Source organism: Hyposmocoma kahamanoa, unplaced genomic scaffold (genome assembly GCF_003589595.1).
Source record: "Hyposmocoma kahamanoa isolate Upper Pololo Valley unplaced genomic scaffold, ASM358959v1 138, whole genome shotgun sequence".
Lineage (NCBI taxonomy): Eukaryota > Metazoa > Arthropoda > Insecta > Lepidoptera > Cosmopterigidae > Hyposmocoma > Hyposmocoma kahamanoa.
The window spans coordinates 4,051,589-4,076,207 of NW_020653492.1; the positions used below are offsets into that span (position 1 = coordinate 4,051,589).

Genomic DNA, 24,619 nt, shown 5'->3' on the forward strand with positions numbered 1-24,619 from the left:
TAAAAAAGAAACGTCACAGATAGCCTTTAAATGTTATCTTATTACTTAATGTACATAAAGTTAGTGTACACGTCGTTCACCAACCTAATGCAGCAAGCGAATAGATGAAATCTTTAAATCAACAATGTCTATAACGTTCGAACCTTTAAAATCTCATTATTTGTATTATATATCACTCTGGCTAAATTGTGATTTCTCTGTCGTGTGTACAAATAAAATTATCCTTATATTTGTTTCCTTGTACACATTCGAATATCTCTTATACATTTTCGTGATTGCGACACATTGGAAATGATAAATCAGCCGTCATGGAAGCAAGCAAAGAGCCGAGCCGTTATTTTGTTTGGAAAAACAAAATACGCGGTTTAGCTCCGGCAATGGTGGTGGTGGATCATGGCGAAATGGGGATATATCAACCCGACTCAAAGCTATTGTGCTTGCAGATCCAACACAAAATATGTCTCACTTGCTCTCATGCCCACTACGTCCGACCAGCTGCACTCGCGAAGACCTGCTAAAGCCGACGGACAGGGGCACAGAGGTTGCTGCTTATTGGGCCAAAGAATAATATAACGCTGGTTTTTTATTGGTTTTTGTCATTGACTTTGATTGATTCTGGAAAAGAATAATTTCATTTCCAATTTTGTTTCTGATTTACATTTGTTCCATTTTCTTATACTTGGATAGGTAAACTTTTTAGTTTAAAGCGAAAGTAGGGCCGCGAAACCAGTGTCGAGTAATAAAATTACGAATTAATAATTTTTAATGGCGTTATTTTACCGTGAATTACTCTATCTAAACCAACTTTCTATATCGAATACTTTTCCATTTTTTATGAAAACAGGGAAAACACAGAAGTTGACATATAACAAAACAGTGTCTTGCCAAACATTAAACATATATATTTTGTACAATATGCAATAAAAGTACAAATAATTATGATTAACTATTGTATATAGTAAATATTTTCTTTTTATAAAATTTTAGTAACAAAATTACATTTCAAGAACAAAGCTTGAGAATTTGAATCAATTAATCAAACACTATATGCAATATATATTAAGGCTATTGTGTATCACATAATAATCGTCAACCAAAATAATAATTATTGATACCCAAGAATCTAATTGTCTCTTGTTGAATTTGTTTATATCTAATATACAATTACTATTTCAACAATTTTCTTCGCGCGTTTACATTTACATCCATGCAGTTCAATCACGAATCAAGTGTCAATTTTAACTGACAAAATTACGTAGCCCATAAAGTGCAACATGATTAATACAAAAGTGAAATTCATCAGCTGTTTAAAAATAATCGCATTTATCATCACAATATCTAAAATATATTATGTCAAATCAAACCACGAAAAGAATCCTGAACTAATATACATACTTCTATGGTCAGCCTTAGACACAGAGCCTTTCAAATATTTCTTACCTAAACAGAAGTCATTGAAGTTGGTGAATTGTAAATTCCAAAACTGTTACGTTGTCAAAGAAAGAGAATACTTTTCGGACGTGACGAATTATGACGCCATTCTGTTTACAGTAAAAGGTCTTGTTGATAATGATTTGCCATTAGTACGATCGGATAATCAATTATACGTTTTTGTATCTCAGGAATCTCCAACATACCATCCAATGCAGGAAAAGTGGAATTGGTTCTTCAACTACACCTGGACATACAAACTGGACTCGGACATTATTCATCCCTACTTTATCGTAAGAAATCATCGAGGTGAAGCAGTCGGGCCAAAGATTAATGCACACTGGAGGAATGTAACTAGAATGAGACCTACAAAGGAATCTATAATAAGAGAATTAAAGAATAAGACAAGTGCTGCAGCATGGTTTGTGACAAATTGCGATGGGAATACAAAGCGTTTAGCTTACGGACATGGATTAAATCGGGCTTTAGGTAAATATAATCTGAACGTTGATATTTACGGACGCTGTGGGGATAAGATCTGTTCAAAAGGCTTGTTTGAAGATTGTCAAAAGACAGTGCAATCGTTTTATTACTTTTATTTGGCATTTGAAAACTCATACCACGAGGACTATGTTACTGAAAAGTTATTGACAGCTTTAAAACACTATGCAGTGCCGGTGGTTTTAGGAGGCGCAAACTATTTAAGGTCAGTGCACTTTTACTTATCTTCTCTAATTTACTTTTATATATTATTAATAACAACCATTGTTTGTTTAATTATTAATACAGATCTATAAGCTTAGGGACCCGTACTTCTTGACATCTGATACTAGTGATAGTTTTTTACATCCACCGTTTATAGCTATCTAAAGGTTATCAGCTCTGCCCAATTTCTAAGATTGGTTAATTATTATCAGTTATCTCGAGTTTCGGTACTTCAAATAATCAGCTTACTGGGTTTTGAGGTAACAAGACTCATATAATTAGTATGGGCTACATTCGTTAAACTAGATAACATCCTGAAATCGAGTGATACACTCCACACACTATTTAAATATTTATCTTTCCAACAAAACGGGTTTCATACCTATTGTGAACGTTTCGTTACCTGTCGACTGCACACCCAAAGGAACCGGGTACGTCATTTTTGTGGGACGTACAAAGTTAATTCATGACAACTTTAGCGGTAATAGCTAGTTTACAAAACAAGGTATATAAAAATTCTTGCAACGATCGATCGCTCAGGAAATCAGAAATTCCATTGCAAATATTGCATTAGGGACTATACATTAACTTTCAACATGTTGATGCCCATGCCTAAATACATTTCTTTTGAAACATTTTTTTAGTACAAGTCCTTCGACACAGACGGCTGAAGCCTTCAATACATAAAGTTTTTTTTCTTATCTTATTGGAGATTTTTTTTTGCTGTTTAGATTCATGCCTGATGGAATATATTTAAACGGCAATATTTTGTCAGAAGATGCTGTAGCGGAGAAAATAAATGAAGCCATACAAGACAAACAAAAGTACTATGATTATTTTAAATGGCATCGATATTATACGTACCAATTTACCGATGAGAGAAATGACACTGACCCACTTTGTTCATTCTGCACTTTACTTAACGACGAATCAAAAAGAAATCAAAGACGCGTGTACGCGCACTTTGACAAGTGGTGGAACGACTCAAAGAACAAGACGGAGGATATTGTGGTGAAATACGAGGATTCTGGGCCACACATAAAAAGTGTCGTAACGTATAGAGAACAAAAAGTTGAAGTAAAAATAGTGGAGGCTCCATCAACAATGGAAAAAGTCAATAGTTTTATTGATGACTTGATAAATTATTACTTTCAATAATGAATTCAAATAACTTGAAATGACAGTAAAGTAAGACTTTGTCAATGCGAGACCTATGTCCGCCATGTTCGTCTTACGGAGAAGGTGATTAAGATGATGACCAACACCAAAGTTGTAAATACTTCCAAATCGAAGAGTATCGAAAATGCCGAGAATAGAAATATCAAGTTTGTTTCAAAAACGAGAGGAATATAATTAATTAAAGCAAGAAAAGTACACAGAAATAAAATTAGACTTAAAATATCAAATTGTCGTACTGATGATGTACTGGTGATGTTTCGTAATGATTTCGTGATGGTCATGGCCTTTACGTCTGTGGCCACTGTTGGTGATTTCTTGTAAAATATTTTTTTTTCTGTGTCAAGGCAATCATTTCAGATAAGTATTACAAGACAAACTATGAGTGCTTACATAATATTGAACGTACAAAACATATACAAAGAATGTTAATAACAACAATAAGTCATATATTTATTGTCTTCAATCTAAAAGGCCAAAGTTAAACACTGTATACATTATGTGTACTTCAAACTGTAAGTGTATAAACTACATAGTATAATATTACAAATGTACAAGTAGGTTGTTAAGAAAATATGTATCAAGTTATTCTGTGTATTGTATTTAATAAATAATAGTAATACATGGATTACATTCAATTTGAGCATCTACATAATATATTACAAAGTGTTAGAATTTGAGTCAATAATTTTACGATTTCATGCTACATTACTATTGTTTGCCACATAGTATAGACCGAAATAAGGCTGATTGGTACTAAAGAATCCCAATTGTTTCTAGGTGAATTAATATAGCTAATAATGTAGTTATCATTCCCATTTAAAACCAGTTTCATATGCGCATTTACGCAATACAAACGCAGTTGGAAAGCACATAAAAATGTCTAGCACAGGCGCAAAATTTTTTGTCATTCTGAAAACAACCGTAATTCTTACAATGTTTAATCATTATAACGTTGAATCAAACCATCAAAGGAAACCTGGGATCATGTACATGCTTCTGTGGTCAGCCTTAAATACAGAACCATTCAGATTTTGGTCAAATAAACAGAAATCACTGAATTTAATGAATTGTAAATATCAAAACTGCTACGTTATCCGAGATAGAGGGTATTTTCAGGATATAACGGATTATGACGCTGTACTTTTCACTGTAAAGGGCCTTGGAGGAGGAGACGATTTGCCTCTTGCACGATCTGACAATCAGTGGTATGTATTTGTTTCTCTGGAATCTCCGACGTACTTCCCATTTGATAAAAGATGGAACTGGTTTTTCAACTATACCTGGACATACAAACTGGACTCCGATATCATTCACCCCTACTTTATTGTGAGGAATAAACGTGGTGAAGTTGTAGGACCAAAAATCAATGCACGCTGGAGGAACGTAAGCATAATGAGACCTACACAGAAATCTGTAATAGAAAAATTAAAAACTAAAGACACGGCTGCAGCGTGGTTTGTGACAAATTGTCATGGAAATAGCAAACGGTTAATTTACGGCCACGGTTTAAATCAGGCTTTAAGTAAATTCAATTTGACCGTTGATATTTTCGGGCTATGTGGAGATAAGTATTGTTCGAGGGACAAATGGGAAGATTGTTTAAATTTAGTGGAATCACGTTACTACTTTTATTTATCGTTTGAAAACTCATTCTGCGAAGACTACGTTACAGAAAAGTTGATGACTGCATTGGAACACTATGCAGTACCGGTGGTTCTGGGAGGCGCGAACTATTCAAGGTTACTATATTTTACTACAATGATTTTGATATTATGTTTGCCTGGGGGTCTACTCCTGTTCTTCGACATCCGTCCGAAACAATTACTGTTAAATAAATAATACTTGATAAACTTAAATGACGCATGATGTGAATGAAGCTTCATACGTGACATTGTATTGTCGGAGTCGGACGGAGAATGGTAGTAGACCTCCAGTGTCTGTTGCCAATACCCCGTAGCCACCGATCTTAACTTAACTCGGTTGGTTAAAGGTAGCCACGGCATGGCAATAGACACTGATTCGAGTCTAATCAGGTCGAAGGATTTTTTCTTTGCGTTCGATCTTTGTATTAATAATGAAATGGTGAATGATAAAAATAAGCACAAGGACAACTGTAAACTGGCTGTTTTTGACTTTTTGACAGTCATCCACAAAATCACAAGGCCACACGCTAGGAATTAATTTCAAAAGTTTGCTGTTATCAAAATCAATAAGGACCATATCTATTAATATCCCTGACGATATTCAAATATGTCGTTTATGAAGTTTGGAACTAAACAAAACTTTATACAAAGGGTATAAAGATAAGTTAATATTGCTTACTTATAACACAATAATCCAAAGAGTCTAACTTTTGTTGAGAGAGAGGTTGTGTCTACGTATAGTAATTTGAAATAGTTTTCTGTAACGACAAATATGCACAAATATTTCTGTGCTATGGTGCAAGTGAAGATAGTCGAGGTCATCAGTGGACCATGGTGCCATGAGGCAGATTATGGTACCATAATTGATTCGCTAATTGGTAGATGACTGTATTATTGCACCAGGATTGGTAGATGACTGTATTATTGCACCAGGACGTGCTTATGGTAACCTATGAGTAGTCCGAAACGACATTTTCCAGAAATAACGTTTGTTCGAAATTTCATAACCTCGAAAGTAATTTTGAGAGGAAAACCGAACTAACCTAACCGAATCTAATCGTGTCTTTGCGAGAAACATTCAACGTATCCTGAAAGGACAACTGTTTCGTTATAATTCGGTTTTCGGTGTAATGAAAATTCGAACAAACGTTATTGCGGACAAAAAATTTTCGACTTTGTGATAAGTTACCCGTGCTTGAGTATCAATAGAGAATTTGCATTGGCACCAATGGTATCTGCTCCAATGTACAAAGGCAACCCATAGAGTTTCTTATTCATACATCTATACAGGGCGTCTCATTATTACGGGATATGGAGGGAATGCTTTCAATTAAGATAGTAATAAGGAATGAACCCTTCTATTGATCCTTTTGATCGGCATCATTAATTCACATTTCTTCAGTTTGATCCCAGAGTCTATGAGTGCAGTTTTACTTACTTTTAATAACAAAATGATGTTCAAGAGAAGTAAAACATGTTACGGATGCCAAGTACCTATAATCAACTTGATGACTTAATTTGTGATTCAGAACTTAAAAATAAACAAAATTAAAAGATATTATAAAATATTGACAAAACTTATAGAGGTTACAGTAATTGATTGAAAGCTATGTTGTTTTAGATTTATGCCCGATGGAATTTATTTAAATGGCAATTTGTTATCAGAAGAAACATTAGCAGAGAAAATGAACGAAGCCATACAAGACAAGCAGAAGTACTATGATTATTTTAGATGGCATCAATATTATACTTACCAGTTTACAGCAGAGAGCGGTGACACCGATCCACTCTGTTCGTTCTGTGCTTTACTGAATGACGAATCAAAAAGAAATCAAAGACGCGTTTATGCGCGCTTTGACAAGTGGTGGAACGAATTTAGAACACAGAATGATACGGAAGAAATTATTGTGAAATACGACGATTCTGGGCCGCATATAAAAAGTATAGTAACATACAGAGAGCAAAAGGTTGAACCAAAAACGATTGTTACTCCTTCAACGTGGCAAAATGTTAATAACGTTTTTGATGATTTCATGAACTATATCTTTCCACCATAAACAGTTTTGGAAATGGTAAATTTGGTATTTTTCAAATCGGGTATAATGTTCGTAAAAAAGCGACTGATTCATTTTGAGCGAAGGCTGTAGCATCAAATCGATATTTTAAAGCAATTTTTGATTAAACCTTAATTCCATAAACCCTAAACCTTAAACCTAACCTAAAACCTTATTCATCACACACAAATACAAATCAGCCACAGCCTTCATCACATAAAAATAGATAATGCAATTCGCCAGACTTAGTCATTTTTCAAAAGGACCGCTCTGAATCTTAGCTGGTTTTTGAACGTCCTCAACACTGGCAGCATTACCACGATAATTAGCAAACGAAATTTGTTGCATCAAGTAATATGCAGAGCGTGGATCACAGCCTCTATCTCTTAGTCGACGACCCAACTCCCTCATGAATTCTTTGGCCGCACCCCAAATCCTATCTCTGTTGCATGCAAAATAGTACAAATAGCGGACTTAATGCCATTAGCCATTTTCTACCAGTCAACCGGAGTGCTGAGTTCAGAATATTTAAATAACAGGAGTGCTATAACATGACAAATAAAAAACAGATAGGAGCACATAGTTAATGTCTGTGGGTATAAATGGTTTAAAAATCAAGGATATGACATTTTGAAAATTATTCAATTATTATCGACCCGTTTGTTTGTTTGTGCTTTTGGATCTAGATTGGTAGACTAATTTATAAGAGCCTTCAAATGGTTGATGAGCCTGTATTAAGATTTTTTAAACTCACTAATTAAATTGTATCTTATTTGATTTTCTTTTATACAACTTGGAAGACCATTCAAATGTAAATAATTATTAATATTGTGTAAGTAACATTTACAAAGATTAACAAAGCATTTCTTAAAAGTATGTATTTTCTTTCTTAGGTATTGTTAAAATACATGTAAGCAAATATAATATTATTTTGTATTCAAATTAACAATATTGCTTTTAAAAATTTATAGTTTGTTATTGTTACAAGTAACACATTATGAATTTGAATTTGAATACTTTATTCATTACATTGATTCTTATTAAAATGAGAATGCTTTTATTTGTGTAAAATTTTATAATAGAGATTTTATTGTTTGCCACATTATATTGGCCGAAATGAAATCTTTCAAGAATTATAATTGTTTCTTGACGGATTTAACATTATATATAAATAGTAAATCATTGTCACAGAAAAATCAGTTTTCTTTGCAAATCTACACGTTGTACACGAAGTGAAATTATATAACACAATATACAAATAATAATTAAAAATATGAAAATTCAAAAAGTAGACATAAAATTGAACTGTATTCTTAAATTATTGATTATACTAATTATATTTAACATGTTTTCTGTTAAATCACACCATCAAAAGGAACCAGGTGTGATATATATACTTGTGTGGACGGACAAGCAGAGGGAACCTTTTAGATTTTGGTCTAAGAAACGCAAATCATTTATGGCCATGAATTGTGAATATCAAAATTGCTACATAGCCCACAATAGTGATTATTTTGAAGACGTCACTGATTTCGACGCCATTCTATTTAATCCATTGGGAATGAACGATGATTTGCCTCTGGCACGATCCGACAACCAGTTGTACGTATTCGTTGCTCTAGAACCTTCAGCGTATTTACCATTACAAGACAAATGGAACGGGTTTTTCAACTACACTTGGTCGTACAAACTGAATTCCGACATTCTGAATCCCTATTTTGTAGTCAGGAACAAACGCGGTGAAGTAGTAGGTCCTAAAATACAACCTCATTGGATAAAAGCTAAAGCAATGAAGCCTGCTCCAAAGTCTGTAATAGAAAAATTGCAGAATAAAACAACCGCCGTAGCGTGGTTTGTGACAAACTGTGGAAACCATAAGAGACTTGGATACGCTCACAAATTGAATGCTATTTTAAACCAAGATCACCTCATCGTTGATATTTATGGTGGATGTGGTAATAAAGTCTGTCCAAGAGAAAGATTTGAAGACTGTGTGGATTTAGTGGAGAAATACTATTATTTTTATTTGTCATTTGAAAACTCATATTGCGAGGATTATGTTACTGAAAAATTAATGACTGCACTCGATCATTATACAGTTCCTGTGGTACTTGGAGGTGCAAATTATTCTAGGTAAGTAAAAACTATGTTTTTATGATATTTGAAACGGCAGTTAGAGCATCCACCTGATCATCATCATTAACCAATTCATCCTAAGAACTATGTAGACCACAGACAATTCGCATTTTGATATCAAATTAAAGCATGTCCCTTTTCTTTTCGTAATGCAGGGATGGATAACGAAAAATGGTCTTCCTATGAATGTATTCACTTAAAAATTGAACTTGGACATTTCAAGCGCGAAAGTGCATAGGCAAATTCTAGGCAAAGCCCCTCCATGTAATTCTTCATGCATCTCCATTTCATCGTCAATCCATTATTTGTCCCACTGCTGCGCACGGGTCTAAAGAGGGCCATAACCCCCAATTCTTATTGGGCATTCATAAGTTTTCCAATGGCTATAAACCTTAATTTGAGAATCAAGTTTCATCGAGATGTTTCCCTTCATGATTTATAAAGAATCTATGGAATATTTATTTAAAAAAACGTATTCCGTGATTAGTATCCCAAGTTAACAAGTTTTACCGTACCTACGTCATTGTGTTAATTTTCTATATCTTTTAGTCATACTAACTAGAGGTAATTTAACTTATTAACAATAAAAAGAATATCATCTCCTTTATCATAGACAAACGTAACATATGAAATTTTAGTAGCAGTAAGCTCCTTGTAAAAGAGTTCATCCAGGGAAGTACTGCCAGCTTACCTATTTACTTCATTATATACATGCATGCTGAGCATTACTGGGTTCTAGTTTTGAAGGATGCTGGTGAAATAACAGGCACATGGGACTTTTTCAATTTATGATTTGTTATAACAAATGCGTGTTATAAGGCCATGTCTAATTTATAACACCTTCACACGCTCAAAACCAGATTACTTGCCCATCCTTGACTTATACTCAGTTAATAACGGATTACATTCCAAATGAAAAGCATAAGCCTGTCTCTGTCCTGTTCTGTTAGCCGTCATATTCAAAACCAATATGACGGACCTAAGCACGTAAAAGTATGAAGGGAAAATTTTCAACCTATGTTTTTTATCAACAATGATATGCGGTGGTGGACGGTGCAGGATTACTTACTAATTACGCGAAATCAAAACAAGAAGTCTGCAGGAGCGAAGGGCAACTCAGGTCAAGGGCATCATAGGTTATTAGGCGAATGGCGGTGTATACGCAAACCTTTTCGAATTTAAGTACTGACGGAATGTCGACACGCATGTAGGCTTGATAGTAATAATGTACCAGACAACCACACCAATTATCTGGTCTCAAGAATCGAGAATCGAATCCGGGAATAAGTGGAATTGATTATTTTAATTTCTTTTCTATGTCGTGAAAAAGTTTTTATTATGAATTTCTTTTTTTAAACAATTTTGGGTGTTATGTGATAAAGATTGTAAATTTTTTAACCGAGTTCAAAAAAGGAGGAGGTTCTCAATTCGACTGTATGTTTTTTTTGTATGTATGTTACGCGATAACTCCGGTATTTGTAAACCGATTTTCATGATTCCTTTTTGTTGGAAATGGGGTACTTCCACGGTGGTCCCATTTCATTTTGAAGAAAATCATCCACCTCGAAAGGTGGCTGCTCACGCATGAAGATTCATTTTTATAAATGGCGCCTAACTTTAATTTAGGAGCAATTACTTTGATGGTTGATTTTGTTAATTCTCCATATCAAGGCGTTTTTCTCTCAATATACTTTGAGTAGTGAGAACCGATTTTATTATCTCCAGTGTCAAGTCCTGTATAGTGGCGAACTAGGGGATATTTCAATAAAACTTAGCAAATAGACGTAATTCTACATACTTTTAAGGTCGGTTTTTGTAGTACTCTGTACTGAGATTATTAATTAAGTATAATTAGCATGCGCTACTGATCCATTGCCGCATTAACCTTGACTGATAGTGCCCACTACTCACTGATGCAATGGGCGGAGCTGACGCGCGGTAATGTTACAATTGCATCGGCCGGAGAGTATTGTGGCCGTTTTTTGAATATATTTGTGAGGCCATATCTTAACACTTTAGTACTGAGTATTACTTGCTGTTAAATTTTCATCAACGATCATAATATTAAAATTTGGCGAGTGATAAAAAAATCACCCAGTATATATGTATATAGTACTTCATGCGTTCAAGTCTTTGTTGTCCTCAGATTCATGCCAGATGGAATTTACTTAAACGCCGAAACCTTACCGGAGGAGGAGTTAGCGGTTAAAATAAAAGAAGCTATAGAAAACAAGCAAAAATACTATGACTATTTTAGATGGCATCGATATTACACATATCAATTCACGGCCGAGAGTGGTGACACTGATTCGCTCTGTTCGTTTTGCGCTTTTCTTAACGATGAGACAATACGGAGACAAAGACGCGTGTACGCACGATTTACTAAATGGTGGAACGAATATAGTGTACCGAACCAGACTAACGATATAATTGTAAAATATGAAGACTCTGACCCTAATGTGAAAAGTTTCGTAACTTTCAAAGATAAGAAGCCTGACCTAAGTTCCCTCGCAACAGTTTCAGCGTTGCAAGAAGTTGGTAATTTCGTCAATGACTTTTGGAATTACTACTTTGAATAATGAATATAAATGACATTTACTTCCAAATTACGGTCAAGGTAAAGAATCATCTCTCTGCCTTCTAAAAACTTATGAAGGATAGTGGGACAAAAATGTTATGTACAATGTAGTTCATAAGATAGATAGGAAGAAAATTCGATGTCATCCAATTAAAACAATTTCACGTATTTAAATATCTTTCCGTTCCTCCAGCGATGTCTTTCTTTATAGTATCTCATTATGTACATATTATGTGTGAGGTTCTTTTTTGAATATGATATACTATAATAGAATATTAATAGCATTGTTAAGCAGTCTATTATTTTGTTGATCAGACACCTTAGATCTCTTTAGTCCAATACCGCTATTGTCTTATGTACTGTAAGTAGTGTAATTTATATGTATTTATTAATATGTAGAGATATATAAACAATTTTATGAACAACATAATTAGTAAAGATCGATGAAGGCGAACTTACCTCATCCAAATTGACTATGTCCAAAACAAAGGGAACAAAAGTACATATATTATGAAAGATTTTAAGCGTGTTAATGAGGCAAATGATACGAAATGTGTCAGGATCCTAGCTAAGGGAAAGATATGGTTTCTGCCCACTTTAATTGGAAAAGAGCATGAAGTGTAATGTATGTATTAATAACATATGACGTAATGAATGACAACATGACAATGAATTTAGTTCATTACTACTATTTATGTAAACGATATTTTTTAAATTAAATTTGAAACGTCTTAACCGCACTTGTGTTCGCATCGATCTTCTATCCTAAAACATTGAAGCCTTATACTGTAATCAATTCAATAACTCGTAAGAGCGATCTTACAATGAGACTTTCATGCTTCTATGCACCTTTTCAAGAAAATCTTACAAGTGAACTCGAGCAACACTTTCAAACATTCATGGAAAGATGTACGACCAAAAAGGCCTAGTTGTCTTTTTCTCACAAAGAGGTTTTAAATAGAGATACAAAATTATACAATATTTTAAACACGTTTTGAAAAACCTACGTAGTCTATCACTACGTCAGACGACGACAACGACTGAAATGAAGGCTGAAGTTGACTTAAATTTGATTTAAACATTGACTTACAAATTATATGGACGTCGGGTCCGCGCTAAAAAGTGTCCGAACTTATAGGGCGTTAAAATCGTATACAGAGCGTCATTCACGCTTTAGTCTTCGTTTGTTCGACTGACAGCGAAGCAAGCAAAATTAGACAGTACTGCGATGACATTACAATTTAAATTCAACATTTTAGCTTTTTCATATTTCTTTACATGTCACTACGTTTAAATAGGTTGACTTGGGACATTTTTTTCGTGGTTTTTGTATTAGAGCCGTCGTCCATTTATTTGTAAGTCAATGGATTTAAATAATATTTTTTCACACAGCTCTACACGGTCTTCAATATCAAATACTTTGGTGTTGCGTTTAGCTCCTCAGCCAAGCTCCGTTGGCTTGGCCAACGAAGCTTAACTGAGTGATTAAGATTAAATAATAGAAAAAATGAAACCTTTTTACACGAATATGTATAAAACAACACGGATAGATCGTGACAATTAAAGATACCATGTTAAAAGAATGGTATTTTGTTACAGTATCCTTAGTGTTACAGAATGTAAAAATATATATGTTATGTATTCATCATTAAATGAAATATCTGTTTGAATAAATGCAAATTGTTTCTTGCAATATATTTGAGCGACTTGCTGCCATACAAAATCAGTCGCATTCATATATCTACGGACTACATGTTTATAAGTGATAGAAAGTAAATAGGCAAAGTTTAATGAACATGTTAGAAATAAAAGGAATATATAGTCATGGTTATAAAATGTTGATACTCCTTATATTGATCAATATGTTTTGCGTCGAATCGCAACGGAAGCCACTACCTGGGATGATATATATTCTTCTATGGACGAGCAGATATAGACAACCTTTTGAATTCTGGAAGCGTATGCGAAAATCTTTTGTTGCCATGAATTGTGAATATCAAAATTGCTACATAACAGAGAACAGACATCTTTTTGAGGATGTTACTGATTTTGATGCCATATTGTTCAATGCAATCAACATCACTGGTGAAATAGATTTCCCACCAATACGATCTGACAATCAGCTATATATATTCGTTAGTACGGAATCTTCAGTAAATTACAAAGTAGATCTGGATGAATATAACTATTTTTTCAACTATACGTGGACATATAGGCTGAACTCCGACCTTACCTATCCTTACTTGATTGTGAGGAACAGGCATGGCAAAGTAATTGGACCTAAAACGCATGTACACTGGATGAATGTAACGAAAATGAGACCTACAAGCGCAGCTGTTAAAGATAGATTACAAAATAAGACAATTGCTGCAGCATGGTTTGTTACAAACTGCGGGGCAACCAACCCCCGTTTATATTACGCTCACAATTTAGATCTTGCTTTAAAAAAATACAATCATTATATAGACGTTTATGGTGCCTGTGGAAATAAAGGTTGTTCAAGAGACAACATAGATCACTGTTTAGGCATAGTGGAAAAGGATTATTATTTCTATTTGTCTTTTGAAAATTCATATAGCGAAGACTACGTTACTGAAAAGTTGATGACAGCATTGGATCATTACGCAGTGCCAATCGTTCTAGGAGGTGCAGACTATTCAAGGTACGTATGACAATAATGAAAGGTCGTTTATTTTTTTAACTTCTTACCACTATCTCTACATCACCGACAAGTTTTAGTGCTCTATACAAACCGTTACACATAAATTCGCATCCTTGGTATAATTTGGCCACAACTTCAAAATGACAACTTTTCAGGAGAGAGGTTTAAAGATTCTACAACAAAATCAGTCGATAATTCTTTTATCCTTGAATAGTTGTAATATTTCACGCATAATTTGTTTCATGTACATTGACTTACAATTATATGGACGTCGGGTGCGCGCTAAAAAGTGTCCGAACTTATAGGGCGTTAAAATCGCATACAGAGCGTCATTCACGCTTTAGACTTCGTTTATTTCTTCTGACAGCGAAGCAAGCAAAATTAGACAGTACTGCGATGATTTTTTTTTAATAAATAATAGACACACGCTTGGCCACAATCTCTCTTGATGTTAAGCGACGATGTGATCGACGATGGAACGTGTTTGACATAAAAATGCCTATTCACTCTAGCTTTGAATAGCCCCAAATTGTCCTTTTTTTATTCTTATCCTTTAAAAGCTATTCACGTGTGAGGTACCGCCTGTAAAGTATGCTTAGTTTTCTGGCAGCCGTTTTAGCCAAGCTCTCTATGTGTCGCCTAAAGTTGAGGTTGGATGATAAGTTCAGACCAAGTAGCTCAAGGTGGTTCCTTATCGGCGTGGATACATCTCGGAAAGTCGGAGTAAGGTGTAGGTGACTCCGTTTTCCGGTTAACCTGACCCTGTTCACATCTCTCCAGTTACTAATAATGCCTTAAATAAAATAGTTGGTTATTTTTATGACTTATAAGTGATGAAACACTTGTAACTAATGAGCACTTGTTACTTTATCATACCAAGGGTACGAACCGTTGAAATAAAAATAAAGCTCAAGTGTGTCAGTGAATTTAGAAATTACCAAGGTTGTCAACGGACACCTTCATCATATCTTTTATCTTAAGCCCTTTTCAAGGGAATGTAGAAGTATCAGTCCGAGACTGATGGTTATTGATAGACTTCAAACCCGTAAATGCTGGCGTCCCACAAGGGTCAGTTCTAATACCCACACCATTTATCATGTCAACAGAGTAATATTGCAAATTAGACTATATTTATTATTATGTGGTGATGCCCAATGCGCACGCTACTTACAGCTTTTGACATATAATCTATTGTTTTCATAAACCTATTTTAATCTATGTAATATTTCACAGATTCATGCCGGATGGAATTTATTTTGATGTCAAAAATTACGCAGAAGCGGAACTTGCGAGTAAGATGAACGAACTAATACAAGACAAGGAGAAATATTATGACATGTTTAAATGGCGTAATTATTATAGTTACCATTCAGTAGCTGAGAGTGGGGAGACTGACCCTCTTTGTGAATTTTGCGCTTTTCTCAATGATGATTCAAAAAGAGCCCAGAGACGCGTGTACGCACGTTTTACTGAGTGGTGGAATGATTTGATTATGGCGAACGACACTATCGTACAATATGAAAACTCCGGACCCAAAATGAAAAGCTATTTTAGTTACAAGCCGGTTAAAATTCAACCGGTGTCTGCTACAACCTCAGTGCTAAACAATATCAATGATTTTGTTGATAAAGTATACAATTACTATTCTGAATCAAAATAAATTTTATACAAATGTAGTGTCAAAGTGATTTTATATAATTATAATTTAAGTAATAATGCAATTATGTCTTCGATATAAGACGATAAACATGTTTCAACATTAAATAATAAATACTGAAAATCGTTCATGACTCCTACGTTAGTGTCAAGCATGTTCTATTTCAATAGATCCATCGATAACCTTTTACACGTCTCGTTGCTGGTTGCGGGTGTCCTCCAAGGCGAGGGTTTAGGCCGTAATCTATCACTGGTGGTTTTCGTGTTGGGTCGTCAAAAGTTTTCTAGGCATTCCGAACCTTCTACACAATATTGTCCTTCACCGTTAACGGCAGGTATTACTAATAAAAATTCATAAATGTATATAGCTGAGATATTAATGGCAAACGTACATGCCGCCACATAGGTTAGAAATATTTACATCTTATTGAGACGCAAATGTTCTCTTACTGGGCGACCACTGCCTTTCATTTCAATTGATTATAGATCTGACAATAATACAATATTAGCTTAGTTTTCAGGTCATTAAAATGTAAAAAAATTACATTAAAAAAATGGAAATTCGTTAATTACTTTCATATTACTGACAAGTATGTCCTAGAGTCGTTCTCGCAGAGGCCTGAAAAAGGAAGCATATTATAGTCATAGATGAAATACTCGTATAATATTATGAATTTTACATCTCCAATTTTTTTTTAATTTTCTTTTTTCAATGTTTAACTTGAAATATGTCAGACTTCAGAAATTGTAAAAATCAAAGTCCAAAACTGAACGTGAACATTGAATTTGATTGAGCATTGTCTATATCTCATCTTATCGTATCACACGATCTCTTTCGCGTATAAAATCAAAGCTTATTAAACAATAAGCTGAATTGATACGATGATTTTCTATTTTGATAGATAAATATTGGAAATAACTCATTACAATATTTATCTATAAAAACAGAACATTAATTTGACTTGATCACACAGTTGACAATATTTGCGAACTTGACACTACAAAAAACTATAGACAATATTTTTGAAGTAAAAAATACGTTAGTTAAAAACTGCTATTTCTTGAATGAAAAAGAACCTTATATTTCGTTATTTTACGGGGTTAAAATTACGTAAAGTGTTTTGAGGTCAGGATGTATCGTCATCGAAGATAGTAATACTTTTTATCACAGCTAAAAATAGATGTGATAAAAAGTTGTTCTCACGCGAATAACTGTCTCACACAATTTTCGATTTAAATAGTTTTACGAGAACTACCTTCTATTTTAATCGGTTTCTTAGCTATGTCGTCTTCATTTAAAGTAAAGTTTTGTATAATTTCGACGTCAAGGTGGTAAATTTGACAAAGTGTTATATTTAGGAAATGAAACTATTTTTCCGGATTTAAATCGCGTATATTTGTTTTTTCAAACAAACCGACGTTTCGGGCCCTTTACAGGTCCCATGGTCACGGTTGACTGGGGCCTGTACAACAAAAATAGTTTCATTTCCTATGTGTAACAATCGCGAAAACCTAAGAACTCGATAAAGTGTTATATTATCTGTGCCGAAACGTTATAATTATTATTAAGTATTATGTATCTAAGCATTCGTTGTTTATGCAATCTAATGATGTTTCTCATTATACATGCATTACCAATGTACTTTGTTTCTTTATACACTCTATTTTCTTTCTTTCGCTTTCTTAACAATTATTGTGTATATTTGTCAGTAATGTATTATTATAAAACATGTATTATGAATGTATTCTTTCTTTTACATTATTGAGTTTCAAACATCTGAAACATCGAATCGTAATTACATCTAACACAATAGCCACGGAGAACAAAGACCTTTTGACAACTTAGCTGGATATGTTGTACTGTACTTTTTTATGCACGTTGAAAAGATACAACGTTAACGAGAAATGCAAGTTTTTTTTCCTTTAACTACAGAAGATAATTGAAAAACAAATAAAACTGAATAAATAAATATTAGACAACATAATATACGTTGCTCTGATCCCAAATAAGTACCGTAAAACGGGAAAAATAAGGATAAAAACAGTTTTTAATATCTACCATTCTAAATAATACAGCATTGAATACATCGTTCTGCCATATTGCTACCAATTTAGTAGATTATTTTTTCTCCTAGTTCTGGTATCTCAAGCATCCAAACCAGCAAATAAAATAAAAAAGAACGTTTGTCAAAGTCAAGGGTCAAAACTTACGTCAAAAACGGGCGACAAAACTTTAATGTTTAATAGTCTAGAAGGGATTTGGTGTTCCGAAAGTTTGTTCTTGATTTCGTATGATCGATTCCGCGCCCGTACACATAAGCGGTGACTACATAAATGCGTAATATTTTCAAAAATATAAGTTTGATTGACCTACTAATAAATTGCTATATTTTGGGGTGATTAGGGACAGTGAAAGTGTGAATTGAATTTGGGAAAGGCGTTAATCGGTACAACTGTAGGGTGATTAGGTACGGGTAGAGGGCGAACGGGTTCTGAAATGGGGAGAATAGGATTTTTTGGTAGGGTTGGCAATGGTGACAATTTCCTTCGAAATAGTTGTTGCAATAAATGTAATAGATGTCCCATGATGACGTTTTTAACCTAGGTGTATTACTTATTTTTTATTGTAAACATTTGCTTTTTTTTTACTTATTACTCCCTTATGCTTATTATAATTAGTAAGATATAGGATATAAGACAAAAGGATTTAAGTTTGTTAATTCTAATAAATAGTTTCAGAGATTGTGTATTTCTGTAATGTGACAGCCCTAGACAAATTCCCAATACACCACAGTCTCGTCCCTATTTAACCCAGGTACGGGGTGAATGGGAAATGAGCATACATCTGCATTTTTTAAAGAAATATACAATGATAATCTGTTTTTCTTTTAAAAAAGAAACGTAGAGTTTAAGGTATCGGAAGTGAAGGACAGACTATAAAACAGAGAACAAGAAATAGAAATCAGTCATAAACTTGGAAACCGTCCCTATCGCCCCCATTTTACGGTAGCTAAAGCACTTGTGTTATGGAAATCGGAAACAATGACAGTACCAAAAATACCCAGACCCGAAGCAATATAGAAAAGTTAGTTTTTTTACATAGACCTGACCAGGGATCAAACCCGGGACCTCAGAGATGGCGACACCTGGAAAACCGGTGCGCAAGCCACTCGACCACGGCGGTCCTCAACTGAATCTTTTTCTTTTTGTAAACTTTCTTTATTTTAGCGTTTCTGTGTTTTTCTTTCCTTATGCATTTCTTCCTAATTTATTTTGGTTGAGATAGAGTTACAAAATCTAAATTTTGGTTACGTGTAGTGAAAGTGATCCTCTGTGAAAAAATCTAACAGAATATTAAATTATGTCTAAATGGGATTAAACTTTAAAGATAAATTGAACAATAAAAAAAATGTGAACAAGTAGTTCTACTTCTTACTACGTGTGGCTAAGTAATTTTGATTTAAAAGTTACAATATTACAACTAAATATGTCGTGCGCATCACAGATTTCGTTATTATACCGACACATTCTTATAACTGCATACATTATTTACTGTGTAACATTCTTAGTAGTGAATGGCAGCGCAAAGTTCTCATTTCCAAACGTCTGTATTCTTTCTCAGAATTATTCAATTACTTTTTTTGTTAACAAGTTACACAACATTACAATCAAGAAGTTGCACTCTTAGTGTAACAAGGTTCAATATGCTAAATAATAACTTTTAAGGAAAGAGGTTTATAGATTCTATAAACGAAATAAGTCGATAACTTTTTTATACTTAATGAGACTGTACATTTACATGAAAATTTCACATATACGTAATTCGTTTTTTATGGTTCGTGTAATTTTTATGATTTTTATGTGACAAAAGTACCCCGTAGCTTAACTACGCACGATAGTCGCGACGTGCGCGATAAAATTGAAATAAGCACGCGCTATTGGTCATCCAAATTGGAACTCATTGAGACAGCCAATAGCGCGCGCCTATTTCCATTTTATCGCGTGCGTTGCGACTATCATGCGTAGCCATGATATGGGAACTGATATGGATATGGTATGATCACGTCCCTACGGTTTTAGTATACCAAAGTTGCGAAGTAACTGCTAATCATGACGATGGTACAAATTGAAATAAGACAGGAGGTGAGAATAAATTCAAAAATATTTTTATTAAAAATATCCCTTAATTAATTAAAATAAAACTTAAACAAATTACTTACAAAATCACCAACACTTTCAACCATAGACGGTGTAACAGAAAGTACAATTAATGCCTGATGCGGTTCCTTCGTAGTGCCTTTAAGTGTAGTTTTAAATATGGTGGGGGAAGAATTATAATATACAATAATATCTTCTGTTGCGTCCAACTTCGTATCAAACCCATTCCACCATTTAACGAAGCGCGCGTACACTTGTTTTTGCTTTTTATAGGATTCATCATTGAGAAAAGCACAGAATGTACAAAGTGGATCAGTGTCTGCACTGTCAGTTACTGCGTGATAACTGTAATGTCCATGCCACTTGAAATACTCGTAATATTTTTCCTTATTTGTTATGGCTTCATCCATCTTTTCCGCCAATTGCGCTCCTGTTAAGTTATTGGCGTTTAAATATATTCCATTGGGCATGAACCTGAAAAACATCATGACGTTAAAAAGTTTTAACGCATAAGTAACTTTATAAATTGCTTACAGGTACGTTTAAACTCAATACAAACATCTGTAACAAACACATAAAGACCTGCTGAATCGGGTTAGTAGCTCTCAGGTGGTTAAGAGCGATGACCCTGGCAAGGCAATAAGCACTGGTTCGAATCTAGTCAGATCGATGAAAATTTCTTTGCTTTCGAACTTTGTATCAATAATAATAACAAACTAATGGAGCACTATCTACCACAAAGCCGAGTGACATCAATTAATATACAAAATCGTATTTCAGTCGTTGTCAGTTTATTTATTTTTTATTTCATTAAATTACACAGCATTACAGCGAAATACCAAGGCACTGTGAAATTCATAAATAGATAATTTTATTAACAATTCACAGAAGACAGATGTTTGTCCATCCTCTCACGAAAACCTCGAACATTCATCACACACAGCCACCCATCCACTTGTAAAAACATCACAGTCTAGTGCAGATACGAGAAGCGTATTAAGACAGTACAGAGCGCGAACAAGCGGTGATTTACTATGAGACACAGTGCTCACCGGCAGTACTGTCAGCAGGTGATAATGATGAACGCATGGCGAAAAGCGACTATCAAATTGATCATGATAGCCTCACGCTTAGCCACTATCTATTTCGGTATAATTAAGTGACTATATAGTCGACGACAAATATTAAAATATACATCGGATAATAAAAAAATATAAAAATCATTTACAGAAGAAAAAAGACAATAAATACAAAGCTACTTTGTGAAGTGCCAGCTGCGAAAGTCATTGAAACAGCATATACTGGGAAACGCAAAAACGTAATACCACTTCTAAGTTATTCTTACATTTCTGTTTACATATAATTTACTTCACATGATCGGCTGTGTATGATTAATCCAATTAAGACAGTGATAGCATACGTACCTAGAATAAACTGCACCACCCATTACCACCGGCACTGCATAGTGATCCAAAGCATTCATCAACTTCTCGGTAACGTAGTCCCCGGTGTCGGAATTCTCAAACGAGAGATAGAAATAATAATCAGATTCAATTAGGGCTAAACAATCGTCCATGTCATCCTTTAGACAGTGTTTATTTGCATCACAAAATCCATAAACGTCGATATTATGGTTTAATTTTTGTAAAGCTTTACGTAGATCACGTAAATAATGTATGCGTTTGTTTGGCCTACAGTTCGTCACAAACCATGTAGCGGCAATTTTCTTTTTCTTTAATTTGTCCGCGATAGAGTCGCTTATTGGATTCATATCATTTATATCCATCCAATTTATATCTTTATTAGGGGCTATTACTTCACCACGTTTGTTCCTTGTAATAAAGTATGGATAACTAATATCGGAATCCAATTTATACGTCCAGGTGTAGTTAAAAAACCAGTTGAATTTTTCATGCATTGGATAATTTACTGACGATTCAATGCTGACGAACACGTAAATTTGATTATCAGATCGTACCTTAGGTAACTCTGTGTCGATAGTAAGGTCTATAGAGTTGAACAAAATGGCATCGTAGTCCGTCACGTCTTTAAAAAAGTCAATATCATCAACAATGTAGCAGTTTTGATATTCACAGCCCATCGTAGTAAACGAATTTCGCTGCGAGTGCCAATGTGAAAAAGGTAAATAATCTCTGTCTGTCCACAATAGAATGTAGAATAAGTCACGTTGTTTTGTTTGCTGTTCCACTTCACAAGAAATAGTGTCGAGTGTAATTAAAATAAGATATATTTTTAGGTTGTTTTTGCTTTTTCCTCGTATCATCTTTGAATGATTTTTATAGAAAAATATGGATACAACAAAATTTTGTATCATGGTGCATGGAACCAGAGTAAACTGATTCAAGAAACTGAAATTGCAAGATGAAAGTAACTGTAGTGCATGGAATAATTTTATAATTTGTACCCATTCAATCCAACACATTCTTTTTAGTAATAAATGATGGCGACTTTATACAACAAATAGCATCACGCAATGTTGTTTCCATACCAATTAATTGTTAAGATCTTAATGATTATCACTAGTTACAGGGTTCTGACCGCGATATAACTTCTCTTTATTTTCCCGGTATTTCGGAACGGCTACATCTTCCATGACCACGAGTTGCTTTAAGAACAGACATATCTGTCTACATTAAATCGTGGTACAAACCCTGTAAAGTCTTAAAATCTATGATAAGGTATCATTTATAAATTTGTTAGTATCCACCGTTAACGTAATTAGATTTAGAAAATTAGCAAAGCATGTAGTTATGGTAAGTTGTACGAAAAGTTGAAAGAAAACACAGAGAAGAATTTTGTTTGTAACCAGCCATTTTGAAATACTTTACACATTTGAAAAAAATATTTTTTTATAATAAATATTCTCGTAAAATTCTGAAACAACTATCTAAATATCCCTGGCAAAGACTAAACCACAGATGACTTATGAGCCAATGGAATTGAAATGAACCGGTACTGATCAAAAGGCGATTAGGTTTAAGTGCAAAACATTCAACATATTTTATTTACCAATAACATTAAACAAAGCACTTGTGTCATCTGTTTTGAAAATTTACGATGTAAATTTAAAACACTTATTGTCAGTATATGCAAAATTTAAATCCAATAATTCATTTCAATTTCAATAAGTACACAGGAATTATATAATTGAAATTTTAAATACTTCAAATTGTATTCACTTTTTAGTAATATTTTATTATTTAAATTTACTCTGTATTGAAAGCCAGTGCCGCAAACGCAGCCTTAATTACTTTTACTTACTTCGGTGGCGCAATGACTCAGAGCGGGTCTTGGCTTCCGACACCAGATTCTACGCCACGCCTCCAGCTACTAGCACCGAGCTTATTGAGATCTTTTTGGACTTCATGGCTCCAGTGTTGCCTAGGATTTCCAAGCGGTCCGCGTCCACTCGGTCGTCACAAAAAAGTTCTCTTCGCAGCATGATCCTCTCTCATTCTTGCCACGTATCTTTTGAGAGTAAGTGTGAGCTTTAGTTTCTCCCACAATAATGGGCTTCGACATCTGATTATCTTTAATTTCAAGGTTCTTTCTTGTCCTCCAGCTCCCATCTTCCCTTTGAGTCGATCTCAGAATTTTCTGTTATTTTTTCTTTCCAAAAGTAGAGTAGGAATAGGACTCACGATCCCAAAAATTTCCAGAGTGCGAGAATGTTTTCAGTCCCGGGAATATCGACCTTTGAAAATTAAGAAATCTATAAAACCAATCATCATTTCTTATTCTGGTTACCTGGACTACATTATAGAGTGGAGCTTAGCATAATCTGTGGAGATTGGAGAACGGTATGAATAAAATCAGGTTCTCTCTATGTGAAATTTATCAAACACCCTTTGTTTCTTTCAGGTCTACTATAAAAATGAAGAAAAAAACTTTCAGTAATATATTTTTATTTTAAGACTTGATTTATGTCTCATGCTTTGACTTTAATACCTATACCATGGAAACCCACCCTATGACCCCACCCTATACCCTATGACCATGGAAACCCACCTTTGAAGAAGCCTCAAAAAGTCTCGTTTTTCCTGGTATTTTCAAAACCTTTTTTATTCCAGAACAATCGTTAATAAAAATGATAATTTTTTCAGCGCCTAATAGAGTATGATTCCTCTTCTTCATCACTCATTTCAAGCCACGATGAGAATTAGAAAGCAATAACTTCTCCACAGTCAACTATTCATTATAGCACTCATGGCGGTCTCCTTCGTGACGACACCAGCTGGTCACTTTTCATTTATCCTGTAACGAAGGGTCCATACAATAGTATTCCAGAGCGTTGTCTTAGAAATTTACTTTCCAACTATGTTATTATTAAACTGAAAACGTTTTCATTAGGTTTTGTTGGTGTATAGCTTAGAGCGATTTCATGGCGACTTTTAGC

General features: G+C 34.2%; 1 protein-coding gene across 1 annotated transcript in view; it reads left to right on the forward strand.

The window, feature by feature from the left end:
- The window catches only part of LOC113240406, an 8,514-nt gene extending 1,499 nt beyond the window's left edge, over positions 1-7,015 (forward strand). Inside the window, exons 2-5 of the mRNA XM_026477695.1 lie at positions 1,623-2,137; positions 2,868-3,213; positions 4,432-5,054; positions 6,580-7,015. Of these exons, the coding sequence (XP_026333480.1) occupies positions 1,623-2,137; positions 2,868-3,213; positions 4,432-5,054; positions 6,580-7,015 (1,920 nt within the window). The remainder of the gene's footprint in view (positions 1-1,622; positions 2,138-2,867; positions 3,214-4,431; positions 5,055-6,579) is intronic.
- Positions 7,016-24,619: the final 17,604 nt, after the last annotated feature.